At 53.6% G+C, this 19,071-nt stretch overlaps 2 protein-coding genes across 6 annotated transcripts in view; both read left to right on the top strand.

The window, feature by feature from the left end:
* LRRC8A (leucine rich repeat containing 8 VRAC subunit A) overlaps positions 1 to 9,389 on the top strand; it is a 34,966-nt gene extending 25,577 nt beyond the window's left edge. For 3 of the 4 annotated variants that reach the window (XM_061154445.1, XM_061154446.1, XM_061154447.1), the window contains one exon: positions 381 to 2,253. In XM_061154445.1, coding sequence (XP_061010428.1) covers positions 381 to 656 — 276 coding nt within the window. In that variant the 3' untranslated portion in view covers positions 657 to 2,253. Of the gene's footprint in view, positions 1 to 380; positions 2,254 to 8,345; positions 8,491 to 9,251 lie in introns of those variants that run through there. The other variant, XR_009694629.1, reaches the window with a different exon arrangement.
* Positions 5,064 to 17,743, top strand: PHYHD1 (phytanoyl-CoA dioxygenase domain containing 1). 2 transcript variants are annotated; one of them, XM_061154458.1, is made up of 11 exons: positions 5,064 to 5,278; positions 9,252 to 9,410; positions 12,816 to 12,891; positions 13,029 to 13,076; positions 13,351 to 13,406; positions 13,492 to 13,554; positions 14,438 to 14,459; positions 15,663 to 15,791; positions 16,109 to 16,225; positions 17,088 to 17,214; positions 17,327 to 17,743. In XM_061154458.1, exons 1-11 carry the CDS (start codon positions 5,246 to 5,248, stop codon positions 17,370 to 17,372), a joined length of 876 nt encoding a protein of 291 aa, XP_061010441.1. In that variant the 5' UTR covers positions 5,064 to 5,245; the 3' UTR covers positions 17,373 to 17,743. The 2 variants fall into 2 exon arrangements, with proteins under 2 accessions (XP_061010441.1, XP_061010442.1); XM_061154459.1 differs by lacking the exons at positions 5,064 to 5,278; positions 9,252 to 9,410; positions 12,816 to 12,891; ... (2 more) ...; positions 13,492 to 13,554; positions 14,438 to 14,459 and adding an exon at positions 14,571 to 15,135.
* The last annotated feature ends 1,328 nt before the right edge of the window (positions 17,744 to 19,071 follow it).

Here is a 19,071-nt window from a genome sequence, read left to right as displayed (position 1 = left end):
CTGGCTAGTGTGATTTGCTTTGTGGGGGAGGGTGTCAGGTGCTGGGAGACAGCAGGGAGCATGGCACACCCAGCCCTGCCCTCTCAGATTCCCTGGGTCTGCCAGTGACAGGAGATCAAGCAGTTTTACCATGGCGGGATTAGTGCTGCTGGGGGGACATGGGCGCCTTAGGTTACCAGGAGGTCAAGGAAGGCTTCCTGGAGGAAGTGACGGCAAAGCCAAGACCTGCAGAACAGGGGGGAGTTAGCCAGACTCGGGCCCAGGGTAGCTGAAATGGGCATCAGAGAATGTGCCAATGCCCAGGGGAGGGAAGCTGGGGGCCCCGAGGCCCAGGTCCCAGCTGCACCCGCCTCACTCTGCCCTCTGCTCCTTCCCTCTAGATCGAGGCGCTGCCCCCTGAGCTTTTCCAGTGCCGGAAGCTGCGGGCCCTGCACCTGGGCAACAACGTGCTGCAGTCGCTGCCCTCGCGGGTGGGCGAGCTGACCAGCCTGACCCAGATCGAGCTGCGCGGCAACCGGCTGGAGTGCCTGCCCGTGGAGCTGGGCGAGTGCCCGCTGCTCAAGCGCAGCGGCCTGGTGGTGGAGGAGGACCTGTTCAACACCCTGCCCCCTGAGGTGAAGGAGCGGCTCTGGAGGGCCGACAAGGAGCAGGCCTGAGCACCCACGGGCGTCGAGCACGGGTGGCCTGGAGTGGGCGGCCTGCAGCCGGACCTCCAGGGAGGCCTCGGGCCCAGGGACCCAGGAGCCCCGGATGGACCACCAGCCCAGCCTGTCAGCGGGGGTGCTGGAGCTGGGCCGGGCGACAGGACCGCACCTGAAGGGCTGGCCCCTTTTCTCCTTGAGACTCGTGCCCCCCAGGGCGGGCGCCTGAGGGGGAGATCAGAGACCTGCAGTCCGTCTCCTAGCAAGCGCAGTATTTGGACAATCAGGGCCTGCTCCCTGGAGGCCATCGCTGCCCCAGAGGCCGAGCCGACGCCAGAGGTCCAGGGACACCTTCTTAGTTCTTGGTATTTATTTTCTCCACCTCCCGCCCCCTCCCTCCAGATAACTTATACATTCCCAAGAAAGCTCAGCTCAGATGGGGGGCGGTTTTTGAGGAAGGGTAGCCATGTTTCCGTTTTCCTTTTCTTGGTGGTGCCGTCAGCATCTAGCGCCCACCCAGACGTAAGCAGAGCGGTCCAGGGTGAACCAGCTGTGGGACGGTCACCCCAGAGGTGCCAGGCTGGGCTCTGGGGGCACGGCCCGTGGGAAAGCAGGCCACCAGGTGGAGAATCCAGGCCTGGGGTTTGCTGCCACAGTTGAGATTTTTTTTTTAAAGGAGAAAGAAATTTTGTTTTTAAAGATTTGAAAATTGATGGTTTGGGTATCAAAAAGAAAAAAAACTTTAAAAAAAAAAGGACACTAAAGGCCAGTGAGCTGGAGTCTCGGGGCAGGACAGCTGTCTCCCCCAGCAGAGCAGCAGGATACTGAATGCAGCTTCCTTCCCCCGGGGTGCAGGCTGCAGGATGCCTCCGGTCCGCGGTGACCTTGGTCCAGGAGTCTGTTTGTCCCTCTCCCCTCCTAGTGCGGGGATTATTTTGTTTTGTTTTTTTGGTGTCTTGTTTTCTTTCTCCTCCATGTATCTTGGCAGGCTCTTGTTTCTGTGGCTGTTGGCCAAAGGGAATGTTCCGGAGCTGCCAAGAAGGGAGGGGACTCGGGTTGGCTAATCCCCAGATGAACGGTGCTCCGTCCCCGCCCCCCTCCCCCCCCACGCCACCCCCCGACTTTGTCGCAGTGTTAAGGAGCCCAGAGGAGCCGCCTCGCCCGGACTTTGCTTTCCCACCTCATGTGTCATGAGGTAGCCCAGTGCCGCCACGAGCCTCAGCTGCTGACGTCAGCCCTGTCCCCACCTGGTGACGCGCCACCTTCAGCACGGGACACCTGGAGGCGGGGTCGCCACCGGGGTAGACGGGCTCTCCAGGTTCTGCTTACGGTTTCTGTCCCAGGCGCCCAGCCCACGCAGCGCCTGGTGGCGGGAAGGCCAGATCCCTTTATTGAGATCAGTCTCCAGGGTCCCCGCCACCTCAGATCGATCACTTGGACACTAAGGCACGTTCTAGCGTCTCTCGTCTTCACGATTATGTCCATTCGTCCATTTGTTTTCCACGCTGTGTCATCCGATGTAATCCTCAGAAATAATGCACACTAGCCTCTGACAACCATGAAGCAATCCGTTACACGTGGGTCTGAATATCAAATAAACCTATAACAGAAAGTGGCCTTTGGAGGTCTCCACGTCCCTCAGCTCTCTGAGGTCCGCTCGGCCCCGTGGTCTAGCCTGTGGAGTGACTATTTCTGGGCTCTGAGAAGATAAGGAACTCTGCTTCCCTACCTGCCCCCTGAAGCCAGAAGCCCCTCAGAGGCAGCTACCACCAGACACTCGCTGGACACAGCCCCTGTTGCCCGTCAGGCATGGATCCCGCAGCCAGGCATCCTCTGCCGGCCAGAGCCTAGGGTTCAGGCCCTCGTGAGCTTTGGTGGGAGGGAAAGGAAGACTGGAGTGGGAGCCAGAAGGCTCGGGTCCTTGTCCCAACTCAGGCATTCCCTGCGTGAAGCTAGGCGGACCCTCCCTTCCCGAGCCCTCCACGTCCCCATCTGTGCATTGGGCACATCTACGCTGCTTTCCTCGGTTCCTTGTAATTCCAGCAACCAGTCTCCAGGGCTCTGCAGAGACAGGCCCGAGAGTCACCGTGGGCAGTCCTGACCCAGCTCACAGCCCCTTTGGGCTGGACTTGCTGAAGGCACACGCTGGGGTCAAGGGCAGAGGCTTGGGGGATGGGCAGAGTTGCTCTCAGATCCTAGCTCTGCCCTTTACTTGATGTGGTCCTTGGTCCCCTCATTTATACAGTTAGGATGGTATTGGCAACCTCAGAGAATGGTTCTGGGGATTCCTTCACTTTTGCTGGTATGTGCTCCACTCCAGCAGTGGGCCTGGTTCCTGGTAATCAGTCAGTCATCTGTCTTCCTCCTGGACCAGTGATGCTCCTGCTGGGCCAACGTGGGCCCCGCGGTAGGGGTCTTTTGGTGAAGAAAAACGGCCATTGTGTCTGACCTTGGCCTTAACCATGAGGCCTCAGCTGCTGCTTGGGCAACGCGGGAACACACCAGAGTATGTCCTCCTCACATGGACTTTGACCACTCCGCCCCCCACAGGTGACCTCAGGAGTGAGTCAGGAGTCTTCCCTTCTATCTCTGTCGTGGGATTTGTGACGTGGGATTTTTGAGCAGCGGGCTGTGACCCCCTACCACACTCTCCTGTATCTCAGGAGTGGAGGTCTCTCTCGCCTGTCTGGTCTGGTACCTCTCCCACAGTGCTCCCGCCTCAGCTCTGGGGTGGCCCAGCCCCCGATCTGGAGCTAGTTAGGTTTTGGAAAAAAACAGCTGTGTGGAAACACCACCCACCGACTTCCCAAAGCCTGAGCAGAATGAATGGACAAATCACAGGGAGGCCCAGCCCTACACCTTCCCCCAACCCAGGGCTCTTCACTCGACTTAAAACCACACTGGTGGCCTTTTCTCTGATTATAACAGCAATTTTGAAAAATTTTTTTTGAAAACTTGAGGACGTTCAAAAAATAAACTAAAAATACCTTCACATTCCACCCAGATCAGCTCCTGCTAACGAACAGCTTGTGGCACTTGCCAAGTGTCCGGGAGGCACTCCTGCTGTCCCCAAAACTGCGGATGGGAAAGTAAGGCCAGGGGCATGATAACATCCTGGTCAGGCTGCTGGTGGGGGAGGGGGTTCCCCAAGAGTTGCTGGCCCAGCACTATAGGGGGACCCTCTGTGTTCCTGGCACAAGGTGGCGGGCGTCTCTCTGGATCTGTGGGGGCAACCGATTGGGAAGGGGCCGCAACAGCTGGGATCTCTCCCTGCCTCGAGGGAGCAGAGTCTTGGCTGTGTTTCCCCAAAGGGTTCTCTCTTGTGTCTTCCTCACCAGCCTGTCCTTAGGGTACCTCACACCCTCTAGCCACAGAAGACTGCGGGGGGCGGGGGGGGGGGGGGCGCCCCTCCCCCAGATCTCTGCTCTGGGGAAGCAGGGCCCAGGCAGCTACTCCCATTGTGGTGGTCCAGAAAGCAGGACTTGACTCAGGGCCAAGGCCCCCAAGGGCTGAGCAGTGTCCCCACGCTCACTCCCGAAGACACTCTGTCCCTTCACCATTCAGGAAGCGTCACTTCGGGGAAGGCCAGTGGCTGGTTTTCAGAAGCGGCAGCCAGTTTTCAGAATGGCCCTGTCAGCTGCTGAGCAGGGCTGGCTGGAAGGGTGGGTGTGCTGACCGCCAGCCTCAGACACCAACATCTCGGGCCTGAGGGTGGGGAACAGGAAGCCTGGCTTCCTTCTCCCTCATTCTGAAGGCCCAGCCCCCACCCCCATCCCATTAGATCCCCTTTATCTTCGACTTTGCTCAGAGCTGCAGACAGATGAGTAATCCTCTCAGGACCTAGAGTCTCGGGGGATCAAGGGTGGGGGTGGACACTCCTCCCCCAGGCCCTCTTCCACCTTTGGAATGCAAAGCCACTCGCTGGGAGCCTGTCTGCTGGCCGCCTGAGATCCACCCCACATTCCATCTCATCCCACGTTGCCACTGGTGGCCTCAGTTCATTTCAGTAGCTCAGTCTTGTCCGACTCTTTGCGACCCCATGGACTGCCGCACCGTCTAAGCTGGTGGCCTGGGCACTGTCTAATCCTCGCCCAGGAGAGGGGCAGGCGTGGGTCCGATGGTCCAGTCAGTGGCGGCACCTGGACTGGGACTCAGGTGTCCTCCTGCCTGCCGGGACCCTGCTAGGACCCAACTTGTATAGCACCTTGTAAACAGCCAGCAGGAGTAGTTTCTGGAAAGAAATTGAAAGGGGACAGTTCAGGTAAAAGCCTTGTAGAGATCAGGACTGGCTAATCTTGGATTAGCTGGGGGGTGGGGCAAGGGATGGCCCCAGGGTGTGGGGCAGAGACCAGGGCGGCCCCACGGGAGGACAGAAGTGAGACAGTGCGGGGTGGTGTGGAGAAGGGCTGGGGGCTAGGTTGGGTTTTCTCTGGGTGAGGCCAGGGAAGGACACGAGGCCAGGAGTTTTCTCTGGGCAGGGAAGGGTTAAACGTTCTTGGGCTTCCCAGGCTCCCGCCCCTCACCCCTCCTGAACTTTTTCCTCTCCTGCCTTGGCCTCAGTACCCAGAGCCACCCGCCACCCTTGCGCCCTGCCCTGGGTCATCATGGCCTGCCTGAGTCCCTCACAGCTCCAGAAGGTAGGGGCCTGCCGGTTGGGAGACCCCGAGGGTCAGATAAGGGGCCCCTCAGAACTTGAAATAGTCCAGGAAACTCGACCCCTCCCTCTTGTATTTTTCAGAACAGGAACCTGAAGCCCAGAGTGGTCGATTCACAGCCACGACCCCTAACTTCTGCATACACAGTCAGGGGCCGCCAGGCCCCCGCACCCGCGGTGGTGTGGGAACGTGTAGGTGACAAAACCAGACTAAAACACCGGGTCTTGAGAGCTGGGGGAGGGGGCGGGGGCGAGGGTCTGGGAAGGGGCGGGACCGACAAGGGGGAGGACCCGCTGATCCCACCCCTAACCAGAAGCGCCAGGCTGCGGAACTAGCCTCGGGCGTTCCAGGGTGCCTGTGTGCTATTTGCGACCCTGTGGACCGTATCCCGCCAGACTCCTCTGTCCATGGGATTCTCCAGGCAAGAATACTGGAGTGGGTTGCCATGCCCTCCTCCAGGGGATCTTCCGGACCCAGGGATCCGACCGGCGTCTCTTAAGTCTCCTGCATTGGCAGGCGGGTTCTTTACCACTAGCGCCACCTGGAAAGAGCTAAGCCTTGGGAATTAGAGCGACGGAGACGTTTGAAAAAACCTGACCCTTGTGGTTTTTTCCTGGTGGCAAGAGGAAAATGGAAAAAAAAAAAAAAAAATTACAGAAAATCTCAAAAAAGAAATGAAAACATTCCATACATTTCCTTGAGAAGGAAATGGCAACTCATTCCAGTATTCTTGCCTGAAGAATCCCATGGACAGAGGAGCCTGGTGAGCCGCACAGTCCACAGGGTCGCCAAGGGTCGGACACGACTGAAGTGACTGAGCATACACGCATACATTCCCTATGCTGAGACATTACTTTGGTACACAGCCCTTGAATCGCTGAAAGGTCTGGGGAATTCTCTGGTGGTCCCGTCCTTAAGACTTGGCCCTTCCACTGTGGACGGCACAGGTTTGATGCTGGGACTGGGAATTAAGATCCCGGAAGCCGCACTGTGGGGCCAAATAAAAGGTCCATCACAACTGTTGTGTCTGACTAGGTTGTGTCCGACTCTGTGACCCCATGGACTGCAGCACACCAGGCTTCCCTGTTCTTCACTGTATCCTGGAGCTTGCTTAAACTCATGTCCATTGAGTTGGTGATGCCATCCAACCATCTCATCCTCTGTCATTCCCTTCTCCTCCTGCCTTCAATCTTTCCCAGCATCAGGATCTTTTCTAATGAGTCAGCTGTTTGTATTAGGTGGCCAAAGTATTGGAGCTTCAGCTTCAGCATCAGTCCTTCCAATGAACATTCAGGGTTGGCTTCCTTTAGGATTGTTTGATCTCCTTGCTGTCCAAGGCCCTCTCAAGAGTCTCCTCCAGCACCACAATTTGAAACCATCAATTCTTGGGTGCTCAGCCTTCTTTATGGTCCAACTCTTACATCCAGATGTGACTACCGGAAAAACTGTAGATTTGACTAGACGGACCTTTGTCCGCAAAGTGCTGTCTCTGCTTTTTAACATACTGTTTAGGTTTGTCATTGCTTTTCTTCCAAAGAGCAAACATCTTTTAATTTCATGGCTGCAGTCACCATCCACAGTGATTTTGGAGCGCAAGAAAATAAAATATGTCATTGTTTCCACTTTTCCCCCTTCTATTTGCAAAGAAGTCATAGGGACTGACTAGATGCCATTGATCTTAGTTTTTTGAATGTTGAGTGTTAAGCCTGTTTTTTTCCCTCTCTTCTTTCACCCTCATCAAGAAGCTCTTTAATTCCTCTTCACTTTCTGCCATTAGAGTGGTATCATCTGCATATGTGAGGTTGTTGATATTTCTCCTGGTAATCAGCTGACTCATTAGAAAAGACCCTGATGCTGGGAAAGATTGAAGGCAGGAGGAGAAGGGGATGACAGAAGACGAGATGGTTGCATGGCGTCACTGACTCAATGGACATGAATTTGAGCAAGCTCCAGGAGATGGTGGACAGGGAAGCTTGGTGTGCTGCAGTCCATGGGATCATAGAGTCTGACATGACTGAGGGACTGAATAGCAAATCTTGATTCCAGCTTGTGATTCATCCAGCTTGGCATTTCACATGATGTATTCTTTATGTAAGTTAAATAAGCAGGGTGACAATATACAGCCTTGACATGCTCCTTTCCCAATTTGGAACCAGTCTATTGTTCCATGTCCAGTTCTAACTGTTGCTTCTTGACCTGCATACAGATTTCTCAGGAGGCAGGTAAGGTGGTCTGATATCCCCATCTCTTTAAGAGTTTTCCACAGTTTGTTGTGATCAACACAGTCAAAGGCTTTAGTGTGGTCAATGAAGCAGATGTTTTTCTGGAATTCCTTTGCTTTTTCTATGATCCAACAGATGTTGGCCATTTGATTTCTGGTTCCTCTGCCTTTTCTAAATTCAGTTTATATATCTGGAAGTTCTCGGTTCATAGACTGTTGAAGTCTAGCTTGAAGAATTCTGAATATTACCTTTCTAGTATGTGAAATGAGCACAGTTGTATGGTAGTTTTAACATTCCTAGGCATTGCCTTTCTTTGGGATTGGAATGAAAACTGACCTTTTCCAGTCCTGTGGCTATTGCTTTTTCCAAATTTGCTGGCATATTGAATGCAGCACTTTCACAGCATCATCTTTTAGAATTTGAAATAGCTCAACTGAAATTCCATCAGCTCCACTAGCTTTGTTCATGTAATGCTTGCTAAGGCCCACTTGACTTTGCATTCCAGGATGTCTGACCACACCATCGTGATTATCTGGGTCATTAAGAACTTTTTTGTATTGTTCTTCCGTGTATTCTTACAGATGGTAGAACTGCCCATTCAACACGTTTCCCTATGCTCCTACTATGTTCCAGGCATAGTACTGGGACCTAGAACTCCTGCTGTCCACTGGGCCTTCATGCAACCCTCTGTGGAAGGACAGGTGTGACCCCACTGGACAGCACTTGCCCAAGTTCTCACAAATTAGAATACTAATTTGTATTTGGCTTTTTTGTTGTTCTTCGGTCGCTCAGTCATGTCCAACTCTTTGTAATCCCATGTATTGCAGCACGCCAGGCTTCCCTGTCCTTCACTGTCTCCCAGAGCTTGCTCGAACTCATGTCCATTGAGTCAGTGATGCCATCCAACCACCTCATCGTGTCATCCCCTTCTCCACCTGCCCTCAATCTTTCCCAGCCTCAGGATCTTTTCCAGTGAGTTGACTCTTCAGTACATTTATTTATTTAGCTGGGCTGGGTTTTAGTCAAACCACTCAGGATCTTCTGTCTTCTTATGTGGTATGCAAAGATCTTTAGTTGTAGCATGTGAACCCTTAGTTCTGTGGGATGTGGGATCTAGTTCCCTGACCAAAGATTGAACCGGGACCCCCCTGCATTGGGAGCAGGGAGTCTTAGCCACTGAACCACCAGGGAAGTCCCTTGACTTTTTTTTTCTAATCTCACACTATATCTGGAACATATTCCCATGTCAGTAAATATTTTTCTATCACCTGTGTTGTATTTCAGGGAGATAAAGCATACTTTGTGTAATAGATTCCCCTGTATGCTGGTTTGTTGGATGTCTATCTCCTTTCTTAGACCAAGTTTAGGGAGGCAGGCATCATGGATGGCTTGTCATGACTGAATCTATAGCTCCTAAAGCCATGTCTGGTGCATGGTAGACGCACAGTCAATGGTGGTTGGATAAATGAAGGAGGTTTTATCCCTATGTGACTGAAGCCCACTGGAGGGTTACAGTGGGACATCTCTGCTTCCACTCCCCTTCATTCAAGCAGCCAACACTCACTGCCCTTCACTGGACATAGGCATCATGGCCAGGGATGGGGCAGAGCAATGAACGAGATACTAGGTCCTGCCTTCAGACGGCTTCTGGTTTGGGGAGGGGTCAAATCAGTCCTCATGAAGGACGTTTGAGGGTGGGGGGAAGCCTGAGTCTCCTGCCTGTCTGCCTGCAGTTTCAGGAGGATGGATTCCTGGTGCTGGAAGGGTTCCTGTCTGCAGATGAGTGTGAGGCCATGCAGCGGAGGATTGGTGAGATTGTGGCCGAGATGGATGTCCCTCTCCACTGTCGCACTGAATTTTCTACCCAGGAGGAGGAGCAGCTGCGCGCCCAGGTGAGTACCTGGAGCAGGTGGGGATGGGACCTGGTCTCTGATGGGCGGTGACGCCTGGAAACATCAGGTCCCAAGGCCCATGGGTTCATTTTTTGTGGCCATGCAGCACTGCTCAGCTCTTAGTTCCCCAACCAGGGATAGAACCTGTACCCCCTGCAGTGGGAGCTCAGACACTTAACAAGGAGCCGCCAGCGGAGTCCCCCCCATTGGCTCATTCTGACACTGAGTCAGGCCTTGAACTTTCTCAAGGCTCCAGACTGTGTCTTATTTGCCTATTTCCTTCACTCCCTACTATGAATTTATAAAGTCAACATTATTGCCCCCATTTGACAGATAAATTAAGGATAATTGAAGTTCAGTTCACATGTCCCAAACTACACAGTTAATCACTAATAGAGCCAGTACTTAAACCCAGATTTGCCTGATACCAAGTTCATGTTGTCACTGATCTGCTGTACTTCCTTAGAAGTTTTCCTGTCACAAAGGACCACTTTGTGGCCACAACCCAGAACAAGTCTGATGATTTTGATGGGCCTACCTGGGTTAGTCATCCCCCAGTGAGACTAGGAACTCTGCTTGTCCCGCCCTGCCCCACCCCACCTCGATCCCTGTGACCTAATGGGACCCCGTACAGTTTGAGATGGATAAGTTGAGACCCGGGGGTTCTCCCACACAGTTCTTGTAACTTTTCATAGTCTGATTTTATGAGCCTGCCTGCTGCTGGGCCCTCAAGCCAAAGCTGCAGTCCAGGGACTTCCCTGGTGGGGCCAGTGGCTAAGACTTAATACTAGCAATGCAGGGGCCCCAGGTTCCATCCCTGGTCGGGGAACTAGATCCCACATGCTGCAACTAAAGAATCTGCATGCTGCAACAAACATGGATGATCCTGCATGCCACAACTAAACACCCGGCACAGCCAAATAAATACATAAATAACAACAACAAAACAAGTTGTGGTCCAGGCTCCATAATGGGGCCTCCCTCTTACTCATGGCAATGATCTTCTGCCATCTGGTGGGCTTAAAGGGAATTACAATGACTGGAAAACAATACGCCACGCAGAGAATGGGGACTTTAGAAGGAAAGGGGCTTTATAGGATGACAGCTTTGCTCCCAACAGTCAGTTTCATTTGGCTGCATTGGTATCCAGTACATCCTCAATATTCACTACTGATATTGTGAAAGACTTTGTAATGGATATTAAAAAAGATCGGCAGGTGTCCTGTTCAACTCTCCTTTCCAGCTTACCTGCACTTTTCATTGTTTTTTGAGTTGACAATCCTGCAAGTTGTGTGATCACTCACATGATACTTGTCCATAGAAATGGGCATGAACTGGGTCTGGCAGGATGCAATTATTGGTTGCCTCTGTGGCTATATCGGTTTTGCATTGATCTGTAAATTCATTTCAGCGTTTCTCATTGCCTCTATTTGTGTGGTTCTTGGGATTCTCCTTTGAACATGTAGCTGGTTCCTTTGTGAATTACTGAGTTAAAGTAACAACGTTGACACTCATGTAGCATCACTGTCTTTAATATTATTAGCAATTATGCTTCACAGACTTGTTTCCCTCACTCTGATCCTAGTACAGAGGAGCTGAGAATATTGGAATAAACCTTTCAGTGTTCAGTGGGAAGCTTTCAAAGTTTTCAGAGAACCACAATGAGTCACCGAGTTGAGCCAGGCAGGCACCTGCGATAGCAGATGTGTTCGGGTGAGGGGGAGGTGGGGCTGTGCCACCTGGGAACCCAGGTAAGGGTGTCACTCAACTGTCCTTAAGTCACCATGCAGGGAGGAAGGTTACGTATGTGTGTGTGTTGTGTATATACAATCTTCCTTCCGTGGTGACATAAGCACAGTTGGGTGACACCAATGCCCCTACCTGGAAGGAAGATTATGTACATATGTGTATCGTGTATGGGCTTGCCTGGTGGCTCAGATAGTAACGAATCTATCTGCCCACGATGCCGGACACTGGGGTTCGATCCCTGGGTCAGGAAGATCCCCTGGAGTTGGCAACCCACTCCAGTATCCTCGTCTGGAGAATTCCATGGGCAGAGGAGCCTGGCAGGCTACAGTCCATGGGGTTGCAAAGAGTTGGACACAACTGAGCAACTTACACTTTCACTTTTACTTTTCATTGTGTGTGTTCATATATATATGGCATGGTGATCTTGTGTGACCAAAGCCACAAGGAAAACATGGGACATCTTCCTGGAGCATAATTTTCAAATGATGCTAAGAAATTTGAAATATGATATTAAAATTAACAAGGAACAGTTATTAAGAAAAAGATTAGTAATAGCTTACATTTATAGAGCATTTATCCATGCCCTCACTGAGTGTTTTCTATAATAATAAAGGCAGATATTCACATGACACCACATTCCAAGGACTGTTCTAGAGCCGGATGTGTGTGTGTGTGCATGTACATGCTCAGTCATGTCCGACTCTGTGTGACCCCATGAACTGTAGCCTGCCAGGCTCCTCTGTCCATGGGATTTTCTAGGCAAGAATAATGGAGTGGGTTGCCATTATTTCTTTCTCCAGGAGATCTTTCCCCACTCAGGGATTGAACCCACATCTCCTGCATTGGCAGGTGAATTCCTTAGCACTGCACCACCTGGAAGCCCAATGATAATAATACTACTAATAATAAGGGGCAGATATTCACATGACACAACATTCCAAGCAACTGTTCTAGTGCTTTATATATGTTGTTGTTGTTCAGTCACCAACTGAACAACATAATTGCTCCAACACCCTATGAGGTAGGTGCCTTTAATAGCCTGTGTATTTTATGAGGAAACCAAACCCAGAGAGGTTCAGTAATGTGATTGTGGTCACAGCCCATCAGTGGCAGAGCTGGGATTTGAACCCCAGTATTTTAACTCCAGGGTTTCCCAGGTGGCCCAGAGCTCCCTGGGAACCAGGCCTGTTTGATCATGCCATTATCGGGTATGAGTCATGTGATTTATTAAGAGGTTTTCAGGGGGACTTCCTGATGGTCCAGTAGTAAGAATCCATGCTCCCCATGCAGGGGGCCCAGGTTCAATCCCTGGTCAAGGAACTAGGATCCCACATTCCGCAACTAAGAGCCCGCATAACACAACTAGAAAAAAGATCCCGTGTGTTACAACTAAGACCCGGTGCAGACAAATTGATTAATTAATTTAAAAAAAAGATTTCAAAAAAATTCCGTGCTTATAGCTCAGACTGGGCTGTCAGGCCCTCAGGTTTCCAGTTCACTGTCTGTGTTGCAGTGAACAAGTCTGAGAAGCATTAGTGGAGTCTGCAGCTCTGTGCTGGGTGCAGGGTTGGGGGGCATCTGAATCCTCTCCTCTCTGCCAGGCCCACCTGTGACCCAGGGTGCTCTCTCAGTCTCTCTGCTGTCCCCTCTCCACAGGGCAGCACAGACTATTTCTTAAGCAGCGGTGACAAGATTCGATTCTTCTTTGAGAAAGGCGTCTTTGATAAACAAGGTTTGGAACTGGCGCCCTAGATTGGCTGGATTTGGGTGTCTGCCCCCCTGGGGTTGGGGGGTTGGTGCACTGAGGCCAGCTGTCTGCGGGTAGCTGGATTCCAGTTCTTCTGCCTTGACCTGTTCTTTGTGCCACAGGAAATTTCCTGGTCCCACCAGAGAAATCTATCAACAAAATTGGCCATGGTAAGCAGGGCCTTGGGGGAACCTAAGATCTGAAGAGTTGGGGGGCCTTCCTCCAAAGCACTCAGTAAGTTAGTAGCCCAACAGATGGCATTTCTGGGTGCAGGCTCCCTCTTGGGCCCTGCTCTCCACTCCTTGGTTATAAACAAGCAGAAAGCTTAATGCACAGAAAATAGCGGAGAACATCAGAGTGAAGCCTGATCCTGGGTGCGCAGGCCTAGGTCCGGGAGGGCCTGGGGCCTGGGGACTGGCTCTTCATCTCACCTTTGTCCCGCAGCCCTGCATGCCCATGACCCCATCTTCAGATGCGTCACACACTCCCCCAAGGTGCAGGTGAGCAGAGGTGTCTGCGAGGGTGGGCAGGTAGGTCAGATGTGAGTGTGGGCAGGCTGGCTGTGTGACCTCTGCCCCCTTCCAGGCTTTGGCCAGAAGTCTGGGCCTCCAGATGCCTGTGGTGGTGCAAAGCATGTATATCTTTAAGGTGAGTGCCCTGTCCTCCTCAGGCCTCAGTTTATCCTCTGTAAAATGGGCACAGTGCTTAAACTAGCTCCTCCTTACAAGGGCCACAAGCTGTCTCCTCAAAGAATTACTATTCAGTGGGCAAGAGAACATGGAAATTGGTTTCCCCTGGTTAGGATACCTGGCACTTCCTTGGCGCTCAGCTACAATTTGGCAGCAGAAGGGAAGGGGCCATGAGGGCTGCCTCCTCCCTTTGTTGGCTATTGAAATGCCTTGCTTCCAGCTTTCAAGGCCCAGCTCAGTGCCACCTCCTCCAAGAAGCCTTCCAACTCCCTGGGGAAGAGGACTCATCTTTGACCCTGAAGCCTAGAGGCTTAACTGCTGGTCTGGGCCCCAGTATCTCCCGCTGCCCTCACGTCTGCCTTGTGTCTTTTTAAAAAAAAAAAAACAAAAACTAATTTTATTTTTGGCTGCATCAAGTCTTTATTGTGGCACATGGGCCGAGTAGTTGCAGTGCATGGGCTTAGTTGCTCGGTGGCATGTGGAATCTTAGTTCCCTGAGCAGGGATCAAACCTACATCCTCCCCATTGAAAGGTGGGTTCTTAACCACCTGACCACCGGGGAAGCCCCCTGCCTTTCGTTCTTGTTAGGCACGTGAGTCTTCTCTTCCCAGAGAAGTCTGAAGGTGTCTTGGAGGAGGCGTGTTCAGACTGGACGCTCCCTGCCAGGCAGGGTCATTTTTCTCTCTGCAGCCCTCCTGGGCTGGCACAGTAGGTGCTGGTTGCCGATGGGGAAGCCTGGGAGAGAAACCTGTGGCGGGGGCAGGAGCATCCCACTGAGATGACTCAGAGCAGGCCCCCCCAGCCCCTCCCTGCTCTCACCTGGCCCCTCCTCTCTTTTGCAGCAACCTCACTTCGGAGGCGAAGGTGAGCCAAGAGCAGGCTGGGGGCCCCGGCAAAGGTCGTGGCTGGAGATCTGGGACATCAATCATTGTCAGGGCCAGCCTCCTCTGCTACTTCCAGAGTGAACTGGTGGGGGGAGGGTGTCCCGGAGTCCTTGACACAGTGGTTCCCAAACCTGGCAGCAACCCCTTGTGGGTTAAATATACAAATTCCTGGGCCCCATTCCCTGAGATCTTGAGGGAACCAAGGGCCTGGGAATCTGTATTTTACCGAGTTCCCTGGAGGGCTGATTCAGCATAGAAATTGCTGATCTGATTACACACCTGCTGGAATCACAGCTACCCTTTCCCACCTCCCTCCTGGGTGATGATCCCCTTCTCTCACATACCTCCAGTGACAGAGGGCTCACTCCCCTGCAGGCAGCTCTTCCCTTCCTGCACAAGCCCAAGTCTTTCCTTAGTGAGGCCCCCTCCTCTCCACCATCAAGCCCAAGGACCGTCTCCCGGAGGTGACCACCCTCTCCCTGAGCCGTCTCTGCTTAACCCGGCACCCCCAGCTCCTTCAGCCTTTCCTCCTCCGTGTTTTGGGGCCCCCGCCATTAGGACACCTTTGTTTGGACACTGGATTGTCAAAGCCCCTCTTAAAGTTTGGTGTTCAGAAAGCACACAGTTCCTCGGGAAAGGACTATCACCCACTTCTGGTGAGACTAGCATCCACTTTTGTTACTATAGACTCAGTTCCTCTGTTGAGTGGTCTTCCTTGGTGGCCTGGACCCCAGCATCACGCAGGGGTTGTTTACAAGAGGGATGCTGTGTCCATCCCTTGCTTTGCGCTCAACTTCTCAGTCTTCCGCCCCTGGGGGCTTACACTGGGCCACCTGGTGGCCGAGGTGCCCTCCCTGCCTAAGGACAGCAGTTGAGTTACCTGCTGCAATGAAACAATAGCCGCTGCTCTTTAGGCTGCAGTTACAGCGTTGAGCACATATTGTCTCATGGGATTCTTCAGCAATCTCTCGAAATTAGGTTATCATAGGGACTGCTCTATGGTTTAGGAAATTGAAGTTTTGAGAGGTGATCTCTCTTGCCCAGAGTCTCCGGCCCAGGAAGTGGGTAGATTCTAACTGCTCCTGGGAAGCCTGGAGGGCCCTGGGAGGACTGAGGAGTGAGTAGAATCGGGGCCCAGGTGAGGCGGGGTGGGGCTTCTCACGCCCAGGTGGGCCTGCTGCAGTCACCCCTCACCAGGACGCCTCCTTCCTGTACACGGAGCCCCTGGGCCGGGTGCTGGGCCTGTGGATCGCCCTGGAAGATGCCATGCTGGAGAACGGCTGCCTCTGGTTCATCCCTGGCTCCCACAGAGGTGAGGCCACCTGCCCCTGCCTGCTCACTCGTCCTCACTCTCCACGAGTGTGCGCGTACGTGTTCGATCCTGTTGGACTCTTTGCGACCCCATGGAGCATAGCCCACCAGGCTCCTCTGTCCATGGGATTTTTCAGGCAAGAATACTGGAGCAGGTTGCCATTGCCTACTCCAGATCTTCCTAACCCAGGGACTGAACCCGTGTCTCCTGCATCAGCAGGCGGGTTCTTTACCACTGAGCCACCTGGGAAGCCCCCCGCCCCCATGGGAGAAGGACCTGGAAACAAGAGAGGCTGAAGGCCCCACTTTGGCCTGCAGGTGGAGTGTCGAGAAGGATGGTCCGGGCCCCTGCTGGCTCGGCGCCTGGCACCAGCTTCCTTGGGTCGGAGCCAATCCGGGATAACAGCCTCTTTGTGCCCACACCAGTGCTGAGAGGTAGGGGGCGGGTGCAGAGGGCAGGGAGGAGGGCCTGGGGGCCATGCCCAGGGGTCTGTGCCTGCTCTGACCACCCAGCTGACCTGAGGGCTGGGGAGTCACAGCAGGAGGGAAGGTCGGGTGGGCACTGCGAGGACTGAAAGCTGTGTGACTGACACCAGGGTCCCCCAGGCTGGGCTGGAATCCAGATGCTGCTACTTCCAGATTGTCTCTAAGAGCAAATGACTGAAACCCTCTGAGCCTCAGTTTCCCCAAACATCAAGTGGGGAAGCCAGTGAGATGTCATGTGTGAGATGGTGCACAAGTGCTCAGAAATCCTGGTTGTCAGCACACACTTCCTTTTATTTCTTATTTTTATATTAATATTTATTTGGTTGCATTGGATGTTAGGTATGATGTGTGGGCTCAGGAGTTGCGCCATGCAGGCAGCTGCCTTGGGGCATGTGGAAATCTTAGTTCCCCAGCCAGGGATTGAACTTGCGTCCCCTGCATGGGAAGGCAGATTCTTAACCACAGGACTACCAGGGAAGTCCCACACCCTTCCTTTTAGAAAAGGGAAACTGAGTTCCAACGCTGTGTTCCCAGGTGAGGCCCCAGCTGGCTTCTGCCTGGTTCTGGAAATGCCGCAGAAGGCAATGCCACTGCCGAGGCTTGCAAGGGTGCGGGCCACGGTGGAAGGACTTGATCCCGGCGGAACCCACGTCCAACCGCACAGCTGCCAACCGGGGGCAGACTCCAGGCCCCTGAGGTTCCCGGGATGAGGAGGGGGACGAAGAAGCCACACCACCGCTTGAGGGAGGGGACTGCCCACTATGTCCCTTCTTGCCCCGAGTGCTCTCGTGACCTGCTGTGTCCCTGCCAGGGGCCCTCGTCCTGATCCATGGAGAAGTGGTGCACAAGAGCGAGCGGAATTTCTCTGACCGTTCGCGCCAGGCCTACACTTTCCACATCATGGAGGCCGCTGGCACCGTCTGGAGCCCAGATAACTGGTAGGTGGCAGGGTTGTTGTGTGCCCCAGACAGCTCCTGAACAGGCCTGCCCTGGAGGCCCTGGACAGTGCTCCTGGCCCCTCAAGGTCTTCTCCCTCCCCATCCTCTGCAGGCTCCAGCCGACCCCCGAGCTGCCCTTCCCCCCACTGTACATCTAAAGGCCCTCTCAGGGCAGGGACATGTCCGCTCTTGGGTGAAGCTGCGGGCCACCAACGCCAGCGCCTCGCCCGACCGCCTGGCCTCAACAGCGAAGCCATGTCTCTCCTCCAGGGTTTTCTTCATGTCGGTGTCTCTGCAGACAGGTGGGCACGAGGTGGTTGCCGGGCAGCTTGAGCCCGGGCTGGGTGCCCTTCCCGACACCTCTCTCTGCTTCTCCCTGCCCCAACACAACCTCCCCCAAGAGGCAGCCTCACAGCCACAAAAAGGGTTCTCGCTGCTTCTCTGCCGGCTTCTCCATCTTCTCCCCTCTCAGGTGGAAGTCTTGGTCAGTATATTGGGAGACACTGAATAAACATGACTTCCGAATGCAGCATCTTGCTCCTCCTTTCCCAGGCTGCCTTGCTTTCAAGAGGAGAGCCCTGGTAAGAGGCATCCCATGTGGTCCAGCCCTGCCTGGTGGGGAACAGTCAGTGACATTCTATGGGCATTCATGGTGCCAGGAGTTTGCTGTGCTTACTCACTGGATCCTCACCCCTTTCAAGCAGGCACTGTGTACAGAAGGACCTGACACGTGGGAAGGTTAAGTGATCTAAGTCCCATACCCGTTCAGGTGTTCGGCGAGGTCAGCTGGATGCATGGTCTGTGCTCTGACCGCTATGCTCCCAGTTCTTCTTTTCGGGGGAAAGAGAACCGGAGCCTGGAATCCAGTCTTAGATTCTGGTCGCTTTCCAGCTCAGGCGAGGCCCTTCTCTCTGAGCCCACCAAGGGGCTGGACTAGGGCCTCCTCTTCTTGGGCATACTTGATAGGCACCCAGATCTGCAGGAACAATTACCAAATCCCAAACCTGCTTGGCTGGGGTCTGGCCCAGTGGTTGCAAACTGGGGGCCGTCAGCCAATTTCACAACACAGAAGTGTTCTGTCTGGGCCTCAGCATTAAAGCAAACAAACCAACCAACCCACAACTTTTTAAAGCTGAGAGATTTCACATAACGATCCATGTTTCTAAGCTGCCTTGAATGAGCAGGTCAATAGCCTGGGTCAATAGTCCAGGCCTATGGTCCAGCCCAGGTGACCGCTGGCTGGAGCTGGTCCTGACAGGCACGTGTGCTCTTCCCTTCCCTTCCCCGCCCTCTCTGATTGTGTAACCTGTCTGGTCTCAGAAGCCTTAGGATTCTATGACCTTGACTCCCGACCCCTGCTGTACATGTGGACAAACCAACGCCACCTGGGAGTCAGGGGGCAAAGCCAGCACTCGTATGCTCTGCGCCCCAACACGGTGCTGCCTCCTTCAGCCAAGCAGTAGCAGCAGGCTGAGCAAAGGGATGGGTTCGTTAATGCTTCTTTGAGGCCAGAAGGAATGTCTCAATACCCTCCTCTGAGAGAAAGGGCCTGCTGGTGACGCCCAGGCAGAAGCACAAGCTTCCAGCGCCGGGCTGCTGGCTTCCAGGCTTGGTGGGGCAGAGTTCTCACCTCTTCCTGCTAGGCCCCTCCCTGTTAGGCTGGCGAGAAGTGGGCAGAACCTTTGAGAAACCTGCTGTGTTCTCTTCTCACCGATGGGAAATGTTCATCCACTCAATGAAGGTCTGCTGAGTTCCGTCCACCTGCCAGGCTGTGTGGGCACCGGGGGATACAGTGGGGAACCACGCAGCTTGGACTCTGCCCTCAGAGAGCGAGGCTGGAGAATGCCTACCACTGGC

The sequence above is a fragment of the Dama dama genome, chromosome 11 (assembly GCF_033118175.1).
Source record: "Dama dama isolate Ldn47 chromosome 11, ASM3311817v1, whole genome shotgun sequence".
Classification (NCBI taxonomy): Eukaryota; Metazoa; Chordata; class Mammalia; order Artiodactyla; family Cervidae; genus Dama; species Dama dama.
Note: the sequence above shows the minus strand (reverse complement) of the source record. Positions and strands in the feature narration are given on the sequence as shown.

Excerpts from the sequence above, each read along its gene's own strand:
- PHYHD1 (XM_061154458.1), top strand. The coding sequence starts at position 5,246 with ATGGCCTGCCTGAGTCCCTCACAGCTCCAGAAG. Across the intron at positions 13,077-13,350 it reads TATCAACAAAATTGGCCATG|CCCTGCATGCCCATGACCCC; the intron begins GTAAGCAGGGCC and ends TTTGTCCCGCAG. Across the intron at positions 13,407-13,491 it reads CACACTCCCCCAAGGTGCAG|GCTTTGGCCAGAAGTCTGGG; the intron begins GTGAGCAGAGGT and ends GCCCCCTTCCAG.